Source organism: Lepidochelys kempii, chromosome 5 (assembly GCF_965140265.1).
Source record: "Lepidochelys kempii isolate rLepKem1 chromosome 5, rLepKem1.hap2, whole genome shotgun sequence".
Lineage (NCBI taxonomy): Eukaryota > Metazoa > Chordata > Testudines > Cheloniidae > Lepidochelys > Lepidochelys kempii.
In genome coordinates, this window is record NC_133260.1 from 105,785,779 (window position 1) to 105,807,026 (window position 21,248).

General features: G+C 38.5%; 1 protein-coding gene across 44 annotated transcripts in view; it reads right to left on the reverse strand.

Annotated features, from left to right (window-relative positions):
- Positions 1-21,248, reverse strand: part of PTPRD (protein tyrosine phosphatase receptor type D) — a 1,705,510-nt gene that overhangs the window by 127,237 nt on the left and 1,557,025 nt on the right. For 19 of the 44 annotated variants that reach the window (XR_012159111.1, XM_073345353.1, XM_073345351.1 and 16 more), the window contains 4 exons: positions 16,767-17,354; positions 16,231-16,331; positions 15,032-15,291; positions 5,727-5,817 (listed from right to left, as the gene is read on the reverse strand). Coding sequence is in view for 43 of the 44 variants with exons in the window: in XM_073345353.1 (XP_073201454.1) it covers positions 5,727-5,817; positions 15,032-15,291; positions 16,231-16,331; positions 16,767-17,354 (1,040 nt within the window). In the remaining variant the exon portion in view is untranslated. The remainder of the gene's footprint in view (positions 1-5,726; positions 5,818-15,031; positions 15,292-16,230; positions 16,332-16,766; positions 17,355-21,248) is intronic. The other 25 variants (XM_073345355.1, XM_073345349.1, XM_073345360.1 and 22 more) reach the window with 3 other exon arrangements.

The window sequence follows — 21,248 nt, forward strand, 5'->3', positions numbered from 1 at the left end:
AATATAAAATTGAAAAAAAAAATCCCAGCCTGTGAAACTCAGGCTTCATTACCTAGGTTTCATTTTTCAGGGGGACTTTCTAAAATGCAAACACTATCTTTCTAGCACCATTCTGTAATACGAAGAGATTAGAACACAAATAACAACATCCATTTTCACAAAATAGTCCATTGGATTTCTATAACAGCTTTCATCTGAAGCTCTCCAAGAACTTTACAAATAATAAATTTCACACCCTCAGTGAGGGAGGTATAATTAAATTCATTTTACAGATGACTAAATGCAGGCAGAGAAAGTTTAAGGGCATGTTTTTTTGATGCACTTATCACCCACAATTCCAACTGAAGTCAACAGAAGTTTCAGATGCTCATCATCACTAAAATCAACCTCTAAACAACTTGTTCAAGGTCACACAGCACTTCAGTGGAAGAGCCAGGAACTGAACCCCAGAGTCCTAACAACCAGACCACTTTCCACCACAACAGTTAAGCACCAGAACTTACATACTCAACGGAGACATAAACTGTATAGCCTGCCTTTCAAAATGTAAACTTCCTTTACCCCATTAAATATTTGCTCTGACGAACAAAGCCAAAATATACATCAGGGTATTTGGCAGTAAGATTAAATACTAGCTCATGTTTGTATGTTAACTAATAAATGAAATAAAGCCTAGCTGGTAAAGCCACTGATTAATTACCTATTTAAATGGCCAAATGCTTATTCAATATCTTTTATCACATTGGATATACTGACATTAAGCAGATACTAATTTGACTTGTTTAGAAATAGCCTGAAGTTTTCCTGCTTGACAAGTGATGACTGCTAAGAGTGTTCCATCGTTTTTCACCCATGAAACTTATTCATTGTCCTATTTTAAAGTAAAAGCAACAGACTCAGTCTCCAACGTTATATTCCTCCAAGGTCACACGGTTATTTTGAGTTTTTCTGCTCACAGACAAAACAAACAAAATGGGTAAGTTTTCACTACTTTGTTAAGTGCAGAAGGCAAGTCTCCAGGGGAAAGTTACAGATCAATAGCAAAGAGATTAAAATGTAATTTCTAGTATATATTTTCATTTTAAAAATACACTTAGGGAAGATCTAGTTGCACCCACTTTTTCAGTATTGTCCTGCAACTTAGATGGCATTTCTTTTTGCCATCCCCGAAAATGGAACAAGTATTTCCTAATTATGCAGCAAACAATCCAAAAGCACACAAACAAGCAACCACTCCTTTCTCTTAAACTTAACTCACTACTAAAACAAAGTTTGTTAACACTGATTATCTGAACATGCCAGTTCATTACAATTTTGAATCTCAAACGGGTTAAAATTAGAAACGTGTCCAAGCTGCACAATTTCGATACAAACTTCCTTAAAGGTTGGGGGTGTTTGGATACTGGGCTCTGCGCTGCTCCATTACAGAGATCAGCTTAGTGACCAGGTATGGAGTTCAGATACAAGGCCTGATTCCTCATCATGTTGCACATGCTTTATGTTGGTGTGATTTTTTGATTTCAGTGGAGTTACACCAGCATAAAAACTAGTGTAATGGACCCCTCGATCTGAAAATGAACTTCCCAAGCATTTGAAGGTGTTGGATCCTTGTAAATGACTCTGCTGTAAAATGACATTATTGTATTCTAAAATGTCATTTAGAAACAACTCTGGTGATTTTTTCACATTATCTTTTATTTAACGTGCATCCAGAATAATTTTCAGGTGACCCTCACTTGTGTAAAAGTGAGGACTGCAGTGGGTAATAGACCAATCTTGGCGCCCATTAATGTTACTTTTATTTAGTTGTTTTTGAAGGCCACTCTCCCTTTTTAAAGAAAAAAAAAACAACCTTCTGATTGCTTCACATGTGTCAGTACTAGGTAGAGTAGGTAGCAACAGGAGAGGGGGAGCAGAGGCTGCCTGAACATTAGCCCTGTCTGCTGTTGCTTCTAACAGCAGATCTGCTGAGGGAGGTATTCTTTCATGATGACATATGCCCCCAAGGCATCTGCTAGTGAGATTCTGAAGAAGCATTCACCCCCTAAAATACGTACATGCCTTTCCACAGCTCTGCTCCCAGAGATGCTTTCATCAGCTGCTAGGAACACTCTGCTATTTCTCTCTCCCTTCCTAGCTTCATCTCAGAGTGGAGTTTCATGGGCAAGAGAGGGCTGGGGAGGGGTAAACCAGGATAAAGTCACTCCCAGCAGTGGATGAAAAAGACCACTGAGAAGAAAGCTTAGTTATATACCTGGCAGGCAGGGGAAGTTGAAGGCAGTTTGGCAGCTGGCTTCAATATATATACACCCACCTTTCCATAGGCAGTTCCATTTGCCTGCTTCCTAACCTCAGGTCCAGCTCCTTTGGGTACTTGGGAGGGTGGGGTGTTTTTACTGACTGATGGTCCACAAACATCAGTATATTTATACAAAGAGGAGTATATGCTTCCAACCACCCTTTAAGATGAAGAGTGAGATTTTCAAAGGAGTCATAGGGGACCAATCTTCACTGGCATTCAATGGCATTAGCTCACCTTACTCCTTCTACCACACCTCCTTTGAAAATCCCAGCCAATTTTTTTGTTCCCCATCTTTCCAGTTCGTATTATAATTATAATTTGGGTTTTAGACCTTTCATAAACCACTGCACATCGGTGGATGTTTGTCAATCAAGGCCAGTTAAACAGCTCTGTGTGTGAATGGAAATCTGGTTTACAAAATCTATTCCACATGACTGAATAGACCCCAAGTGCACCCTTGCTATCATTCATATTTCAGATATAGGTGATGTTTTTGCCATATGTCATTAACATCACACTTCTCCCCAGTGATACTTTAGAACAGGACTAGGTTGAAAAGCTTTGAATTCATTTAAGACTTAACATCTATTTCTGTGTTGCTGGTTTTTTTCATTATTCCTTGAAACTACAAAAATTCTCCTAAATAATGTTTAAATCCAAATCATAACATCTGCCATTCGTATTGCTTTTACAAACATGACATATTTACTCTGTGTCACCAAGTCTCATAACAACTAAATATCTTTATGACTATATGCATTTTTCAAAATCTAATGGCCATAAACTAACAATGAAGTCGTGGTTTCTGACCAAGCAAAATAACAGTTTACTCTGCTTGAATCAACTGCAAGAACCCAGAGTGAAATTCTGGTCCAGTTGAAGTCAATGGCAAAACACTCAATAACTTCAATGGAGCCTGAATTTCAACCCCAGTTTCTGGTATATTTTTTCTCCCTGGTAGCTTTCAAACTTATAATATCTGTCGAACTAGTGGCCTTGTCTTGCACCCTTGCTTTTCACCCTCCACTACCTCTGACTTCAATCAGAGCTGACAGTACATGGCACCTTGTACATTCAGAACACTAAGGTAAGTATGGGTACAGTCTTCTTGACTGGTAGATTATGGATTTACTGCTCCAAAACCACCTGCTATTGAGGTCTGTTTGGCTAACCTATTTCTGTAAAGCATTTGGAGGTATCTAGCATATTGAGTAACTCCCTGTGCAATATATCCCAAACCTAGATATCTAAGGATGCAGTAGAGACAAAACCCACAAATTCCCCTAGCTCACCTCCATAAAGACCTAATCATTTGTCAGCAGTTTGATTTAGAAGTTTGGTGAGTTTTCTTCTCATAGGTGCATTTTAGCCTTTATTTGTGTCACTGCTTTCTTAAGTTGGTCAGGGAAAGACTACATAATAACAATATAAAGTTCTTATTTTCCCAGGTAGGGGGACTAAACCCTTCAAGCATCAGAAATTGAATGAGAAAGCATGAAGTGCAGCCACTGCCAGCTTTTGATTTTATTCCCCCTTCTCAAGAGTTACTACATATATTGAAGGCAATTGCAAAAGATATATCAAGGGCTTTAGTTCTTTATCAGAAATAATTTTCATTTTCCAGTCAATGCATATCTTATTTCTTCCACCATTAATTCTACAATGTGGTCTCAATTATATCAGTAAAAAAGTAGGAAATAGCCCATCCTGACCCAAATATTTCTGAATTAATAAATGTTCTTTATCAAACTATTATACAGATTAATGCACCACAACTTGCAGAATGATTAAAATGACCCTTTGTTATGGGAATCAGTAGCACAGACCCGTAGAATTTTATTGCAACAAAGTTCAATGTCATCCTGAACTCACACTTATCTACTGTTGTTGCTGAATCTGACTGTGGATTTTGGAGGTTAAAATTGGGCGGTAATAGTAAATCAATTTTCCATTACTGAATGGGTCTTTCCAGGGAAATTTTATTGTTTAACTACATTTGATGTAATCTAGGACTGCGTCAAGGCACCGATAGCCTTTACAACAGCTCTTTTAAAGGAAAGACATTCATGGTTCAAGCAAGTGTACTCCACGTTTTGAATCCAATTCTGATCAAAACAAAAAGAAGACACTGCTGTAAACTGCTTAAAAACTGATTAAAATAATGAAGAATATTTCAGGCTTTAATTGCTTACTCACCAGCAACCATGTCTTCCTTTGAATAACTTAATAAGAACAACTAAATCTTTTTCATTCTTCTGATGAAGGATTACTATTTTCCTGCTGTTGCAGATAATTTTCTTTTCTGGTCACTGAAGCAATTAAAAACTCCCAATTATTGGACAAGATTATTGAAAACACTTTCCTAAATTGACCTACAATAGATGCCCAGAATGAGGAATTACCTCTTGTTTTCTTTGCCCCTTGGAGTTCAGGTCACAGAAAACATATTTGGGCAGTGGGGGTAGGGAAAAAGTGTGGTGACCACTTGCTGAATGAGCACTTCCTGGTGCTGTTTTATGGAGAACCAATGGCAACTCCATTACAGAATACTCTTTACCATGATGAAAGGAAAAGGGGAAAGTATACAGGGCTTGACCCAAAGCCTGCTGAATTGAATGGAAAGACTCCAAATGACTTCAGTGGGCTTTGATTGACAAAGATGGTCAGGATCACTACCCCCAGTTTACAGACACGGAAAATGAGGACAGATTAAATTACATTCAATGCAGACATAGAAGAAATCTACACTAGGCTGGCTAGAAGTAATACTAGATCAAAATAAATAAAGTATTTAGTTGTTTTTCTGAAATTAAGTCACTATACTCTGTTCTTTGGAGTATGGCGTTTATATTGCTAATTGGTGACACACGGTTGTTTTCTCCTATGTGGTTTCTAATTTCGGAATATAGAGTACCATGAGAATAGAGAATACTGCAAACATTTCCTAATCAGCAGTATTACAGTATGTGAGAAACAGGTAAAAAGATCACAAGGTAAGTCAAATGTTAAACAGCAGTGCAAACAGCAGTGCAAATTGCAATTTAGCATTTGTTACATCCTTAGCAAACAGCCCACTAATCAACCGGACCTTTACTGGAGTTCATATCAATGGTGATTAAGTTTTTGCTGACAACTCATTTCACCTTATGCACTTTTGCTTTATGCTTTACAAAAGGTAAAGAATAAAATATTAGTGCCAACAAAGATCAGACAGTTTGTGTGCTTTATTGAAACTTAATGTCTTTAATGTCTTCTAATTTAAGTAATTAGATCTTTTTTTCCACCCCCAGAGGGTAACTCAATCCAAAGATAAAATATCCAGACAACTAAACTCGCTGAAATCAGTGTATTAGTGGGATGCAATCATTAAAATATTTTAATTAATAAAACAGAAACAGAAACAGTCAAAACAGAAATACTGTACCTCATCTAACTCCATTTCATCCGGACTTTCCCATGGTTTGATAAACTTTCCATGAGACTTCTTCAAAGGCACAATTACTATATAATAACCTCTGTAAAGGAAGTAATAGATAACAATGAGGTCTAAATCGAGTAAGTGGATAAGTCAAAAGGGTTGGATCTGAGTTTAAAGCCAACTTCTTGGGAGAGAGAGAACTGTGATGAAATAAAGGCAAATTTTGTATATGAAATGTTGCTACAATCTCTCAGATATAACTGCAAAAAGGCTCTTGTACACTACAGAGGCTCTTGCAAACAAACAGACAATAAATTCTAGTGTACAGCATTTGACAAACAAATGGCACTAATTACCTGCTTTTTCATCTAAACACATAAATATTTATATGAAACTATAATTATATTATTTCATAATGCCTACATGGTTGACTGCAGTTTATTATCTCATTTTAAATGTAACAGGCATGGGACACTTGTGCCCTGCCAGCATTCTAAGCATATGGAAACCAATAAGCTGAAACTTATTACTGGATTTTTCAAGAGCCCATTTACCATCACACACTTCTCCCAATTTTCATATATAATGGGAATGAGATGGTAACATAATGTGTTTGTTGATCCTGCTATTATTATCGTACTATAGTATTATATAGCTAAAATACAAAACTGGCCAATAATATATAATAAGAAGGGTATGTATGGGGGAGTTAAGAATACATTATATATCTATAATGGGTAAGTGTGTATATATATATATATATATATATATATATACACACACACATACACACATATATATTAATCTTAAAAGACACCCCCCTTTACTTCATACTATAAATTATCATTAACAAGTTCTGTATCTGCCCAACCTATAGTTCATTATAGTGGAATAGGTAACCCAACCATCTGGCTTTCTTCACAGTCAGTACTTTAAAGCAAAATACACTCCCAATTCACTAGTCAACCATTCCTCTGAAAAACATCCTCTTCTCTTCTCCTAGAGAGAATTTTCGGTAAATGACATTTTTCAGTATAATTGAGATGAGGCAGCACTGTTTTATTTTTTGTTCCCAGATTGTCTCCTTCTCATTTCCTCCCACCAAACCAGAATATATGTCAAGCAGGTTTATCATTTCATATTAGTGTGCAGAACTGAGGAAACAGAGTGATAACAATAGATATTATATATTTTCTTAATATATTTGTCAAAAAACCACTTATTCTTTGTTTCAATAGCAGAGAGGATAGGGGAGAGTAGTTGCCTTCCTTTGCCCCGATAATGACATATCTCATATTCAAGGTATCTCCGTGTCCTCCATTAATGACTAGTAATAGAAGATAAGGCTGAAGGACCATGGACAATCTTCACCTATCCTGGCCTGCCATTTTTTATGGTTGATTATCCATTTTTCTTTCTGCCACAGTGGCTGTCTGTTCATTTCACTCATTGCTAGGAATACAGTTGAACAGCCTCCTCTGAAGCAATTAGTAAGAGAATCCATAACCATCCTTCTCCATGGCCCTATACAAAGAGCTCAGTCTAAACCAGCCTATGAAGTAACCATCTCAATGGAGCTCCTTCAATCTGGATCTCCCTTTTGGCAGCACATGAAAACACTCCTAGAGATAAAGGAGTTATATGTTGTAACATGGCTGCGCTTTTTTATTGCTATACAAAATGCTTAAATGTATTAAAATTCCCTTTAAAAAAATATCAAGGGCCTAATTTTCAAAGAGCATCAACAACGATAATTGATACCAAGAGGAAGTGTAGGTACTTGGCTCTCTCTCTAAGTACCACAGACCTATGAATGCTCTTTACCAATCCCAGCCCATAATAATTCTATCCTAGATTTGTGAAACAAAACATGTGCATGAGTCTATAACGACTAGAGGGGGCTGACTAAATATCTTCTCTCTTATGCAAATCAATAAGATGGTGAAACAACCCTTTTTCTAGCAAATGCTAGATTCTGCCAGCTTTACTTACATTGAGTGAAAGCCTGCTTCTATTGAACTCATCAGCAAAACTTACACTGACTGCAATAGGACCATAATTGCACTCAGTCAGCAGGATTGTACTCCCCAAATAGTCCCATTGATTAAACTGATTTCAGGGGAACTACTGGGAGAGGAAGATACTACTCAACTTGAGTATAAGCCTTGCAAAATCTGAGCCTTAATTCTGGATATGTATCTCCAAGCTTTTGTATTTATTTATTTCACATGATTTCTTTGTTGTTTTATCAGTGACTCAACATAAAACCAGGATTCATGGAATACAACAAGATCAAAGCTTGCATTATAGTACATGTCTTCAAAGAAAGAACTACGGAAGAGATCATATTTAGGTAAGACTGAGGAGGCTATATAAGACACTGGAAGTTATTAAAAATGCTGCAAATAAGATTTTCAGAAATAAATATGTAAGAAGGGATTGTCCTTTCACTGACCAAATGGTCTTCATGTGTTCTCTTAAAAATGCATCATCTTATTTGATCCTTCAAAAAAGGATGGATGATCCCATTTTCTATTCTGCTAGCTGTACCTACTTTGCTGAAACAGGAGTTATATAAATACTGAAGTACGAGTAATAATAAATCCCTGGTTCCTGTGCAGCCTTAGTAGAACTGACTAATCTCTCAGAAATAATAATTTATTCAAAAGGGAAGCAAGAAATTGAGGTTTAAACAAAGTAATTTTTACATTAAACTAAAAGACAGATCAAGCAGCATGTCAAACATTTCAGACACGATTAGTCTAGATCACCTTGTGTACTGGATAGTTCTGTGAAACCATTTAGTGCCCTACCAAACATGATAAACTCCTGGTCACCATCACCACATAATTAAGAACAGTGCTAGTCTAAAGATTATGAGGGAGGCTTAGTCAGATGACTTTCTGGGGAACTGCCAAATTTAACTCATTCATTCTATACGATAAATGGGATTGTTCTCTGGGTCACCACCACTTACTTGTAAGCAAAGGTATCAACTTTGAAAAAAAAATTAAGGGATGATTCTGCAAAGAAGCTGGGATCTTAGAGGTACTAGGCTCCACATCTGTTGGAAGCTTTTGTGTGCATTTGGCTGTATCCTAGCAATGACACAACTTTGCAAATGCTAACTTATTAATCATCACAATACCCCTTTGATGTAGAAAGTATGTAGGCACCCTTTACTAGAGGGGCCTCTGAACTTTATTGGGAGTGTTCCAGGAGAAAAGCCTGTATGCTGCAATCTAGCCTTAGAGACTGCAACTCTCATGATGCCTTGGGAAAAGAGGGGGAGACTTCCTCATGCAGGGAGAGCAGGCGGTGGACTCCATTTTGGGAAGAGGAGTGAGATGGCTGCTGTGAAGCTCTGTCCATACCAGGAGCTGCTGCTAGGAAGCCAGAAGCTGCTGCTGGGAGCCTGCAGGGACTTTGATGGAGCAGGGAGCTTCATAGGTGGTTGGTGGCTTCATTGGAGTCAGAACAGAGACTGTTGCTGTGCCTAGAGCTGACTGAGCTGGGCCTGCAGTGAAGGAGCCGTGAGTAACCCCCACTCTGGTTTGGGAAAGTACGTGCAAGGGAAGGGGCACAGCAGTTTTTTAATTGATTTTACTCAACTGTTCCTGTGGATTTAAATTAGTAGTGACATTTAATCTTACTCTGTTATACCCTGTTTCTTTAAGTTGTTAAGATAAATGAGCGTTTGCTCTAGTTTAAGTACATTGGATGTATATTATTTATAATTGGTATTTGAGTTAGACCTATGCCACAGGTTATTATTATTATTACTACTATTTGAAAGGGTTTATTCCTGGAGGTTCCCAAGGCCTGCCATTGAGTGTGTACAGGGGCCAGCCAGGTGGAGGCACTGCCAATTTTAACTTCCTTTAGGAGTAAAGGGACTGCAGCTGAGAGGTAGATACAGGATTCCCACTTATCCAGCCTCACCCCTGGGATACTCAGGATCTCCTTTAATGTCAACAACATCAGGCACCCAGACACACAGGTGAGTGTTGCCTGCTCCCGAGTAACCCAGGGAAGAAAAGGGGGTTACAAGTATTATTATCCCAAAATTATAATTGGGGAAACAGAGACAGAAAAGATAAGGCCACAGCTGTCACACGTAGGTGCCCAAAATTAGGCACCCGACTAAGTGACTGGAGAGTGCCCTCCACCCCTATTGCCTTCATTAGGATAAGTGCTCAGCTCCTTTGAAAACCAGGCCACTTTTACGTCTGAAAATTTTGGCCTAAGTGATTTGAACAAGGTCATAGGGAGAGTCAGGGACAGAGCTGGGACTCAAATATAGGATTCTCTTGTTCACAGTGCTGTGCTTAATCCACTGGGATGCAGCTTGAAACAGCCCAACACCACCAACCATAGCCTGGGTAACCATAAATTGTTCTGGAATCTCTCTCAAATTCAAACTGGATTTCATAGTTCCCAAAGTCCAGCTTTGTGCAGCTGTAGAGGAAGGCCCTGAAAATCTTTGTTTAACCCTAGCAACTGATTCACATTATCAGTGCTGTTTTTGGAAGGAAAAGGGCTAAACTCTTACTTGAATAAAAATAAAAGCTGAGATTTGCCTCTGGCTTTGCAGGCCTCAAAGGCCAGCTCTACTCTCAATGCAATGAGAGGGAAGTTTAGCACACTGTTTGAAGTATAGTAAAGGGAAAAAGAGCAGTACTCCTCATATGCCCTTCCATACACCCTAGTAGCTTCCCTCATTTCTCAGGAATATCTTAGGTCCATCATCCCTCTTCAGCCCTATTGGCATTTTAAAAAAAGTTGGAGAAGTGTAGTTTCTTGGCTATGATTTCCCTCTTATCATAGGCTATCACTATTCACCTACCGGAATAAAATCAACTTCCTAAATCAATACATGCAGGTAGTCAATTCAGGTTACAGTGTTCATCCCTTTTTTCTGTTGTAAGCAATTAGATGGCTACAAACCTCTTCTTAAGGATATTATTTTGGAACAGATCTAACTGTATAGTTTTAAGTTACACATAAAATTTCATTACCCGTTTTACTTTTAAATACACATTTTGTGTTTAGTACAAATATTTGCCTCAGCAATAGCTGTAGATTCCTTCAACCTGCCCAGCCACAACCTTAAGACGACTCCTAAGTTCATGTGGCCAGTAATTATAGTAGTTAAAAAAGTGGTTTCCTCAAAATTAAGAGAAAATCAGCTGAGAGTACAACTTTGCACACTAATGTGTTCCAGCTGAGAATGTGAACAAGTTACTTGGGCTAGCATGCATTAAATTTATCATATGCATTGACTAGTGGAATGCCCCCATTAAATCATAACCACTCATTTCCCTTCACATTCATGAATTTCTATCAAGGCATATAATGCAAGGTGAGTCTATCTTGTCTAACTTTCTCTTGCTTTCGTCATGCTTTCCAAGTGTCAGACTGCCACGCACAACCTTGATTAGCTAATCAGACTGCTGCACACACACTTTTAGCACACACAAGCAATGCTAAAGTGGAGTACAGAAGTCACACAAGGTTGGTTGCGGAATGACACTGACTGGGTCTATAAGGAACATCTATGCAGCACTGACAGTTACTGGGGGGAGCAATGCCATGTCAGTTGTCTTGTTGTTAGAACATTCACTGCATAACCAGGGCTCCAGTAACATACAAAACAGGCTAAGTGGGTCAACAAAAGATGCAAAACACTTCAAGGGATTGCTTAACTGTTTGTTTTCTTTGGAACCCAGCCCTTGCATAATTTTCTGCCTTTACTTGGGAGGGACTCATAAGCAAGCACAGCAACTTGCAGTCAGAAATACTGTTTTTAGTAACAGGTTTCACATTTTGGCAAAATGCCAGAAATGCCTTACCTGAAGCACTACTGGTGAAAAGACACCCATTTAGCTCTGAATATGAATATTTTTGCACAGCTCTATTACAATATCTACTCATTCCCATTATTAGACACTGAAGAATGAAAGTTATGTCCCTCAACATCTTTAACAAATTATGGTGTGTCTAAGCAATTGCCCCCATGTCGCATTAGTATTAATCTAAAATGCACTACAGTGAAGCCATTAAACTCTTTATCAGTTTTGCCTTTTGCCTAATTAACATTAATACAGGATTCTCTATATTTAGTAATCCTACCATATTAGGATAGACAGTATCATGGTAGTGCAATGTTAATCATATACAAATGGTAACTATAAAAAGTGTAATGGTGATTACTGTACAAGATGGTTCTTTCCTCTCAGACACTACAGTTATTATTATCTCCTTAAACTCTAAGAATTCAAGTTATATTTAGCAGATAGGGGACTGCTTTTAAGCTTTAAGCCATTTTATTGTATGCAGCTTCATTTCCCAATGAACATCCTTTTCTATCTCGCGGAGGTCCCCAAGCCTAGTGAGGGTGCGTTTTGGTGGCTTCCGCAATGGGAGAGTGCCAAAAAGAACAGAATAGGCTGGGTTCCGCAAGATATCCAGCCCCCCTCAGTACATCCAGGGTAGGTTGGAGGTCTTGTGGGATTTGGCATGAGAATTGGAGCCATGATAGGAGTCCTGTGCTGAGGGCCACTTCTTGTTTGCTGTTTACCAGCCATCAGCCCCTCCTTCCTCTCTCATCTAGGTTGCTGAGGGCTAAGCTGGTAACCACTTTGTGGCTGAGGGCTAAGCTATACCTGCTTTTTTCCCCATATCACAGACTGACCAAGGTTGTTCGGGGGTTCACCTTCCTAGCTAGGGGTTGGGTTTTGACCAAGCAGAGGGCTAGGATTCTCCCTCTCCTGGAGGTCACAGTTTGAACTTAAGTGAGAGTCATGTAGGTGGCACACTCTTCTGGCATTTGCCCAGTGCAGGAACTTGCTGATGTAGGCTCCAGATCCAAAGAAGTAACATAGTGGGCATCTCAAGGATATCTCCTAATGAGATGGGGGCACCAGGTCTTACCCCATGGGTGCAAATGTGAACCAGGGGCCAGGACACTATGCTGGGGCACCGCCCTACTGATGTGCTTGATGGCAGTGCTCTCTGGGGGTGGAGATCCCCTCTCGCCTCAACCCTCAGAAGTGGGAGCAAGGGAAGCTGTCCAGGTTACTCCTAGTGTGCTGACTGGCTCCTTCTGTGGTGGGAGCCCCCGCCAAAACTGGCAAAGAATCAATGAGCTGCACGTGACTGCACTGTGCTTTCCCCTGATGGGAAACATGGCTGTAATTTGACTAATGAAGTTGCAGCCTGGTTAAAACCCGTACTACATGTCTTTGCCTTCTTCTGTGTGGTGAGCACACCAACAGGGGCTTATTCTCCCAGCAAATACCTATGCAATCCAAGGGGAGTGACATGTTTACATTAATGACAAGGTTAAACCCTAACTCCTACAAATAGTCTTCCACTTTTTTCATTACTTGTGGGGAAAGTTATTGTCTCTTTCTCTGTTGCTGTCATCCACTACTGTTTTACTAAATATCCCTAGCTCTTTTCTCCCAATAATTGCCTTACATAATAAATCTTTTTGACTCATTCCATCTTCAGTCTTCCTTAGCTACATTTGTACTGACCACTTTTTCCTCAGTCTAATGAAAATGGCTACATTTTTCACTTTTTCACCCTTTTAAAGTTTCAAAGTCATTCTTTTTCTGATCTCACCTGTCTTGAATGTCAGTGACAAAAATGGGGAACATCAGTGTACAAAGCCTACAGTAAAAACCCACCAGAGAGAAGGTAGGTTGCATCCCCAACAATATTTAATGACTTGCTCATTTTCCTTCCCCTTTCCTTCACATCACACCTGGGAACCTTATAGAACAACAAGAATCACTGGAACCAGAGCAATAATATGAATTGATTATATCATGCTTCATGTTTTCCTGGCTATCTTTCTAATCCCTGCTGGCACAGTGCTGACAGCTCTTTAGTACTATCTTAGTTGTTTAAGTCTTCACAGGCCCATTTCTCCAAACATTTAAGCAGCCTCTGAAAAATCTGGTAAACTCTTCTCCAAAACTGTCAGCAAACAATTCCCTATTTCCTTACTTGCACCTGACTGCCAGAAACCGGGATTGTACAACAGGGGATGGATCACCTGATAATAGTGTTCTTTCCCCCTGAAGAAACTGGCCCTGGCTGCTGTCTGAAGGCAGGACGCTGGGATAGATGGAGCATTGGTCTGACCCAGTATGGCCATTCTTATGTTCTTACCTGGATGTTACTGGTTTTAACTTCATTCTTGCCTATATAATTAGTTCATTCGAAGTATTGTACCTGTAACAGCCTTTTAAGCCTCCACTAGTCCATGCAGTGACTGAAGCTTGATATTGCAAGTCACTTCAGTGGGAATTGGCGGCACACATGTAACTGAAGGCATAAGCTGGCCTGCAACATGTTTATTACTTGCAATGATTCTTGATAAGGACAGTTACAGTTTGCAGGGATGACCGTGAAATAAAAATACATCATTTTACTTCTAAATTGATAAGTGAGCACCTTTGATCTGGAATATACTGTGAGACAATAAACATATAACCCCAATGCCATTTTTACATAATCAGAGTCAAATTGCACTTTAATACTGTAGAAAACAAAATCCTGAGGGTGGTTGATAATTTTCCATCAAAAAACTATTTTTTGATGGCAAATTGGATTTTTGATTAAATGAAAATTTCTACGGTAAGTGTCTGCTTTCTACAGAAAATGTCAGCTTTTTGTCCAAAAATCCCCTGCCCCAAAAAACAAAACAAAAAAACCAGCAACAAAAACCAGGAAGCTCTTGGCTGAAAACTTTGAAAACTTTTTGGGTTTTTAGTTTTTCAATGGAAAGATAGGCTTTTTTTGTCTTTGTCAAAAATTTCCAAAAGGAAAAATAAGTTTTTTATGACCAGCTCTCCAAAATCCCTTTTTTAGGTTGTCATGGTAACAAAAGGAAATGATGGTTTAAACTGCTGACTTGAGACCATAATGGTGCTGAATTGTTAGATCCATAACAGGGGATTCAATTACGGACTTGCGTTCCCATCATTTCTACCTATGATGTTTTCGTTAACCATGTGTGGATGTCTATCTTATGCTGATCAGATTCCAGAAGACCCTAAAACTATTAGATTTTATTCTGTGTTTGTATATCACCTATCTGAATGGTCCAAGACTAGGGTTCCTAGGCACTATGATAATACAAATATATAATAAACTATAATAATAATAATAATAATTAATACTAGTAGATGAAAAATTCACTGAAATCGTCCATTTTATACCTTTTGGGGATTAACAAGAGTTAATTTTGGGATGATGGGAAACTTGCCATTCTCACCAGCTGCAGAACCTTTACTCACTTTATATTCTCATTTGCAGGTACTTCAGGAAGTTCCACAGTTATCATCCCATCCAAGTTGGTCTTCCCAATGAAGACTGGCTTGGTGCGCAGTACATCTGGTGCAGTCTTTGCTGTAACCCTATGCTGAAGACCTCCAGCACTGTTCCCCCTATTCGTCAGAACAAAGGAATATGATGTCTCCGGCTTCAAGTTAGTGATAAGTTTCTGAGTGGCTCGACCATCCACCTCAACCACCATTTTTCCATCATCGTAAAGAATCTAATAGATACAAAAATTCAAGGCCTTTTAGTCATTGGGGGAAAAAAGTTGTAAAATGATTGGTATTGATACACTGAAAATATAAATGAACCCAGCCATACATTTGAAATGGTAATCGGCAGCATTTTATGGTCTAAAATGTTATTGAGGACAGCATGTCAATCTAATTTTCTTTTTCCAGGGAAAATAATTATTGAAAATAGTGTCCTCTATTACAGTGTATATAGCACTAGAGATGTATTTGTTAACATGTTTAAAATTCGTATGATGCTGATACAAATGAGCTTAGCGTTTAATATGCTGTTTACATCAAGGCTGTTCTGCAAACTTGTGTTTACTGTAGATCTACCCATCCTTAAAGGTTCCTTGTTTTCTGAACCAGTTTTCATATTCATCAAAGTTCATAACATACTGCTCTTTGCTGACCTTTTCCAGTGGTGGTTAATAAGTGCTTAAATGGTACAGAATAAATTATAGGCAAGGTTGCAATTTACACAAATCTGTTTGACTGTATTGTAAATAATTGGAATGCAAGAGTTAGAAACCAGATAGGTTTCTTTTTTAAAGAACAGGTCGAAGGAGTAAAGAAGATAAAATTCTGTTACATACATTATAGAGCAGAAGCTTTAAAAGAAAATTAATATTTTAATTCCTCTGTTTAGGAAGACCTGTTGCACTGAACTATAAAGAGTTCACAGCATGTGAAATATCTAATATCAGTCAAAATTTGGATAGCTGCCAGTGCACTAATGCTAAGGTGGAAAGTTCACATTGCCAAAGGACTGATTTTTAACTGGTCAATATTGCTGATTAGTTTACATTTTAAATACAGCAGAACCAAAAAAAAAAAAAATCCACCTGCTCAGTAAACTGCTTAAGCAGCTGAACTATATCCTCCAATTTTATCCTCAATGTCTTACAAATTAGAAAACAACTTACTTTGAAAGGCATGGCAGAATTGTAATTCTCTGGAATCTCCCAAGACAGCAATACTGATGTCTTCATTACTGCTTTTACATGAAAATTTTTTGCAAACACTGCTGGAAAAGGAAACATAATGTATTTAAACTACATCTTGAACGTTCGCTCCTATCGCTTTTCTACCACTACCAATAAGCTGGAGCTATTAGCTTTCCGTTAAGGATAAAAAGAATAGAAATGCAAATCTCTGACGTGCTTAAGACAATCATTTTAATACCTCATTCTTAGGAAATTCATTCATCTAATACCATCTCAGTATGTTATATTTTTCCTTACCTGAAAATACCGTGCAGATGTTAGCCAGCCTTGCTTGACATGGGGTAACTGGATTCTAAGGTATCCAAAACATATTAAGATTTACATACTTTACCTTTTTTGTTGGTCGAACCTATTTACATGAATGGGTGGGTCAGTTTATTTACAGCTTCAAAAACACTGATATCCAAAGACCGACATTCCTTTAAAGGACAAGTCCATAAGCAGACAAATCCTACCTTGATCCACGGGCAGTGTCCTGAACTGGACACTTGGACTATATGGACCGGGCCCTTTGCTTGTGTGGGCACGTACTTTTACATCATATGTAGTATCTGGTTTTAAGCCAGAAAGTGTCATAGTGGTATCGGTGGGAACAATGGGGAGCTCAGTTGGGTGGTGTGCAACATTGATATCTCTATACAGCAGGGTGTATTTGGTGATAATGCCATTTCGCTCTGCTAAGACTGGTGGCTGCCAAGTTAATTGGACTGATGTAGCGGTGGAGCTTTCGGAGTGGAGGTTCTGAGGGAATCCATTGGGTACCTCTTCTGGAATAGAAATCTCTTTTACCATCTCCTCCCCATAGCCCACTTTATTTCTAGCTGAAAGCCTGAAGAGATAAGAAGCTCCTTTGTGAATGTCTGTGGCTGTGAAGTGGTCTTCCTTCTCTGAGAACTCCAGCGTTGTAAACACATCCAAGTCTTTGCGGCCAAACTTCAGGCAGTAACCCTGCAGGGGGCCAAAGGTATCGACAGGAGGGTGCCACTGAATAAGAGCCGTGTTCATCTGTGTATGGCTAATCACAAGCCGAGGTTTTCCTGGAACTGTAGTACAATGTTATTTAATGATGATAAATATAAATGGAAATGTGCATTTAATTCTTGAGGTCTTTTAAATAGGAATACAGCTGTATTTGCTTTCCCCTCACTCTTTGTTCCTCAAATAACTATCTTATAAAAATTCAGAAATAACCTCTTTGTTCTGCACTGTTCAGTCATACAGTATAATTGACTGGGATAGCTAAGCTACCCATTATTTGTTGTCCCCCGCACCCATTTTCCAAATATAGAGAAAAGTATGAACATTCAGGGACACAGAACATATGAACACAAGTGAGGTAAAACTTCCAAATAGTTACTACCCATCTTTGCTTACACGTACTCGCTTGTGAAAAGGAGTGTTGTCATAAGCATTCATTAATTTAATCCAGGGAAAAACATTTCTATTTCTGTAAGTAAAAAAAGAATGGAGAAATTACTGGTTTCTCACTATGCCTAACATATCTACTACCATTATTTGAGGGGGGGAAGGGAAGAAATACACCTATGATAGAAGGTAAGTCAGCTGAACCTTCTTCTTAGCAATCCTAGCACACCACCACTAGGAATCCTAACTACCTACCTCAGGTACTTATATGGCATCTGTCACTACAGTATCTGAGTGCCTAGCAATCTTTTTTGTATTTATCCTTTCAATGTCCCTATGAGATTGGGAAGTACTATTATCTTCATTTTACTGATGGGGAACTGAGATACAGACAAACCAAGTGACTTGTTCAAGATCACACAGGAAGTTTATGGTGAAGAAGGTATTTAATCATGAGCTGCCTATCAGAGGCTAGTATCCTAGCCACTGGACTGTTCTTCCTCCTAGGTCCTGCTTATCAGCCCTTCAATCACATATGTTTGAATTCCATGTAGATTACACTGACCAGTTGCAAAGCTTGCCCCTCTTAAGCACCATATTATGTCTGAAATGTTTACGTAAATAGCTCACAATAGGAAAGTCAGCAGACGCACAAGAAAAAGATACGGCTGTCAGCTGGGGAGCAGATAAGGAGAAAATGGGGTTGGGAAACACTCAAAAGCTGCATTTAAGAGATGTAAACATTATGGAAATGGGTACAATGGATAGACTCCAAGGAGAGACTGCTGGATTGGAATTAATTTGCAAACTGGATACAATTAACTTAGGCTTGAATAAAGATTGGGAGTGGATGTGTCATTACACAAAGTAAAACTATTTCCCCTTCTACTATTCTTGTAAAGTACTGGAAATGGCCCACCTTGATTATCACTACGAAAGGTTCCCCGGCCCCCGCTCTCCTGCTGGTAATAGCTCACCTTTCCTGGTCACTCTTGTTACAGTCTGTATGGTAACACCCATTGTTCTCTGTGCATATAAAATCTCCCCAATGTATTTTCCACTGTATGCATCCGATGAAGTGAGCTGTAGCTCACGAAAGCTTATGCTCTAATAAATTTGTTAGTCTCTAAGGTGCCACAAGTCCTCCTTTTCTTTTTACGGATACAGACTAACACGGCTGCTACTCTGAAAGTTGACAATGTTATTGGACAATGACATGGGACTATTAGCTTGCACTGATGGAAGTCTGACACTCCATGTTATGGACTGGATAAATGTAAAGGATAACTTGTGTTCATTGATCAAATTTTCACAATAAAAAAAAGAATCTTTTCTTTAACCTTTTGAACTGTACGTTTCAATTCAAATAATCATAATCAACTTGCTCTATTTGCCGAAAACTGATTCATATGTACATACTTTACCACTGTGAAGGCAAACATGTTCATATTTCAAGAGAAATGTGCACCTATTTGCCATTTTTGCCTTTAAAAATCTTTTCCCAACTGGCTAAAATTAAGCTCCTAAATCCATATTTAGGCACCCAAGTAAATGGCCCTATTTTCAGAGGTGCTGAGCATTTGCAATGAAGTTAGTGGGGGCTAAAGGAAGATTGCACCTCTGAAAACCAAAAAAAAAATGGCATTTTGGCACCTAAATATGGATTTAGGTCTCAATCCAGCAACTGTATCAGCACAGTACCCTTGTGACTCCATGAAGATTTCATTTACTTTATTGGAGCTCCATGTGGAAGCCGGGTCTGCCCAAGTGAATGCAGTTGCTGCACTGGGGCCGCGGGTTTCTATCTTTAAACACCCAAGTGTGCACATTTTGATGTTTACAATGACATTTATCTTTTTCCCAGAACTCCAGAAAATCAATTAGTCATAATTAGAACTATTGATAATAATTCCAAAACAAGAGAACAAGAATGCCATTTCTTGGTGAAAATTCTGCAAACTATAAGCTCTTTTTTCATTACTCCTTTCATAAGTCCTAGCCATTGTCTACGATATGATATGAATTTTGGTTTATTTTTATCGCCATTTACTACAGCGTCTTCATTTTTAAAGCCTAATTCTTGTCCAAATAGGATCCCAAACACTTTATATGTTTTCTCCCCACTTTCTGTAGTATAAAATGTATGTCTCTGATTAGTTCTGACCTTTTCCCACTGATGGATATGAGTCAGTTATGGAGCAGAGAAAAGACTGTGGATGCTATCGTAGGCCATATTTTTCGTTGTATTATAACTATTATTGAAGCCAATGGACCATAAGCAAGAGGAGAAGAGCCCACAAAAATAGTACAATAACTCCTTCAGATTTTTAGAGGAGAGGTTGCTGGAAGCTGTCACGAAATTATTTATGCCATAAATTGTTTTTATTCTTGTGGCAGCCCTCACATTTAAGACTATTTCTTTTAAGTTTGATTGGTGGTGCCTGTATAAAAGAGGTAAGAATTAGAGCTAGTTCTTGAGCAGAATAGAAAAGCCAGCAATGTTTGCCTAACCACTAAAAAAAGAATAAAAAAAAATAAAAATTCATCTATATTGTCTAATGGCAAGAGCAACACATACCCATTATATCTTCATATGATAACATGTACTCTAGGGTCTCCTCTTCAGTTAATAATTCAATAATTTTTAAAAAATGAAAACTTTTTTCTAGTTTCTTTTTACTAGAAATCTTTAAGGCAAAATGTTCCTAAAAGTATCTAACTGTCATGACTTATATTTATTATAGCCCCAATGGTGAAAATGCAGAATTTTGTCAGGTCTTTTGGGAACTACAGTTTCCCAGTGATTATACTGAACAATAGTGACTGCATCCAGAGATGACTTCATCCCGTAATATTTGTGTTTAGTAAGGTCTAAATGAAATTCATGTACCTATGAAGGAGACATTCTCTGAATTTCTAATGAATTGCAGCTCCATAACCATCCAGCAGGGTGTCACTGAAAGGCTTAGTTACCTCACAACCATTACAAGGTCAGAGCATGCTTTCTTTGGCTGAGCACAGCCTAAGAGCAGAACACTGACAACAGAAGCTTCTGGAAGTTGCCTTTAGCAAACTTACCCAGGAACAGTGTCAGATGCTGTACAGCATATGAGTTGCACGACATCTTGTAAATTAACTCCTCTTTTGGAGCAAACCTTTTCAAAAGCAGGGGCACTGATAAAGCTCTAGTTTCAATTGAGAAAGCATAACTGGGCACAGACAAAATTTAGTCCAAACTGTATATTTCCACAAAGCCAAGCATTTTGTTCTGCATTAAGAATGAACCTAAACAATTATGGACTTGTGCTGGTGTGATGAGATGCTGCACGTACTGCAGCACAGGGTCCCCGAGAAGCAACAGCGCTGCCTCAGACTCGCCATTCACCTTATATCGTGTATGATAACAAGGCTCAAATTTTATCAAGGCTTTTGGTTGGTAATATACATTTTGGACCTGACTAATAAAAGTATTACGACATCAGTGATTTACACTGATGTAAGTGAGGGGAGAATCAGGCCTGTTCAGAGCAAAGGTGCTATATTTAGTATGTCACCAAAACCACGAGGTAAAA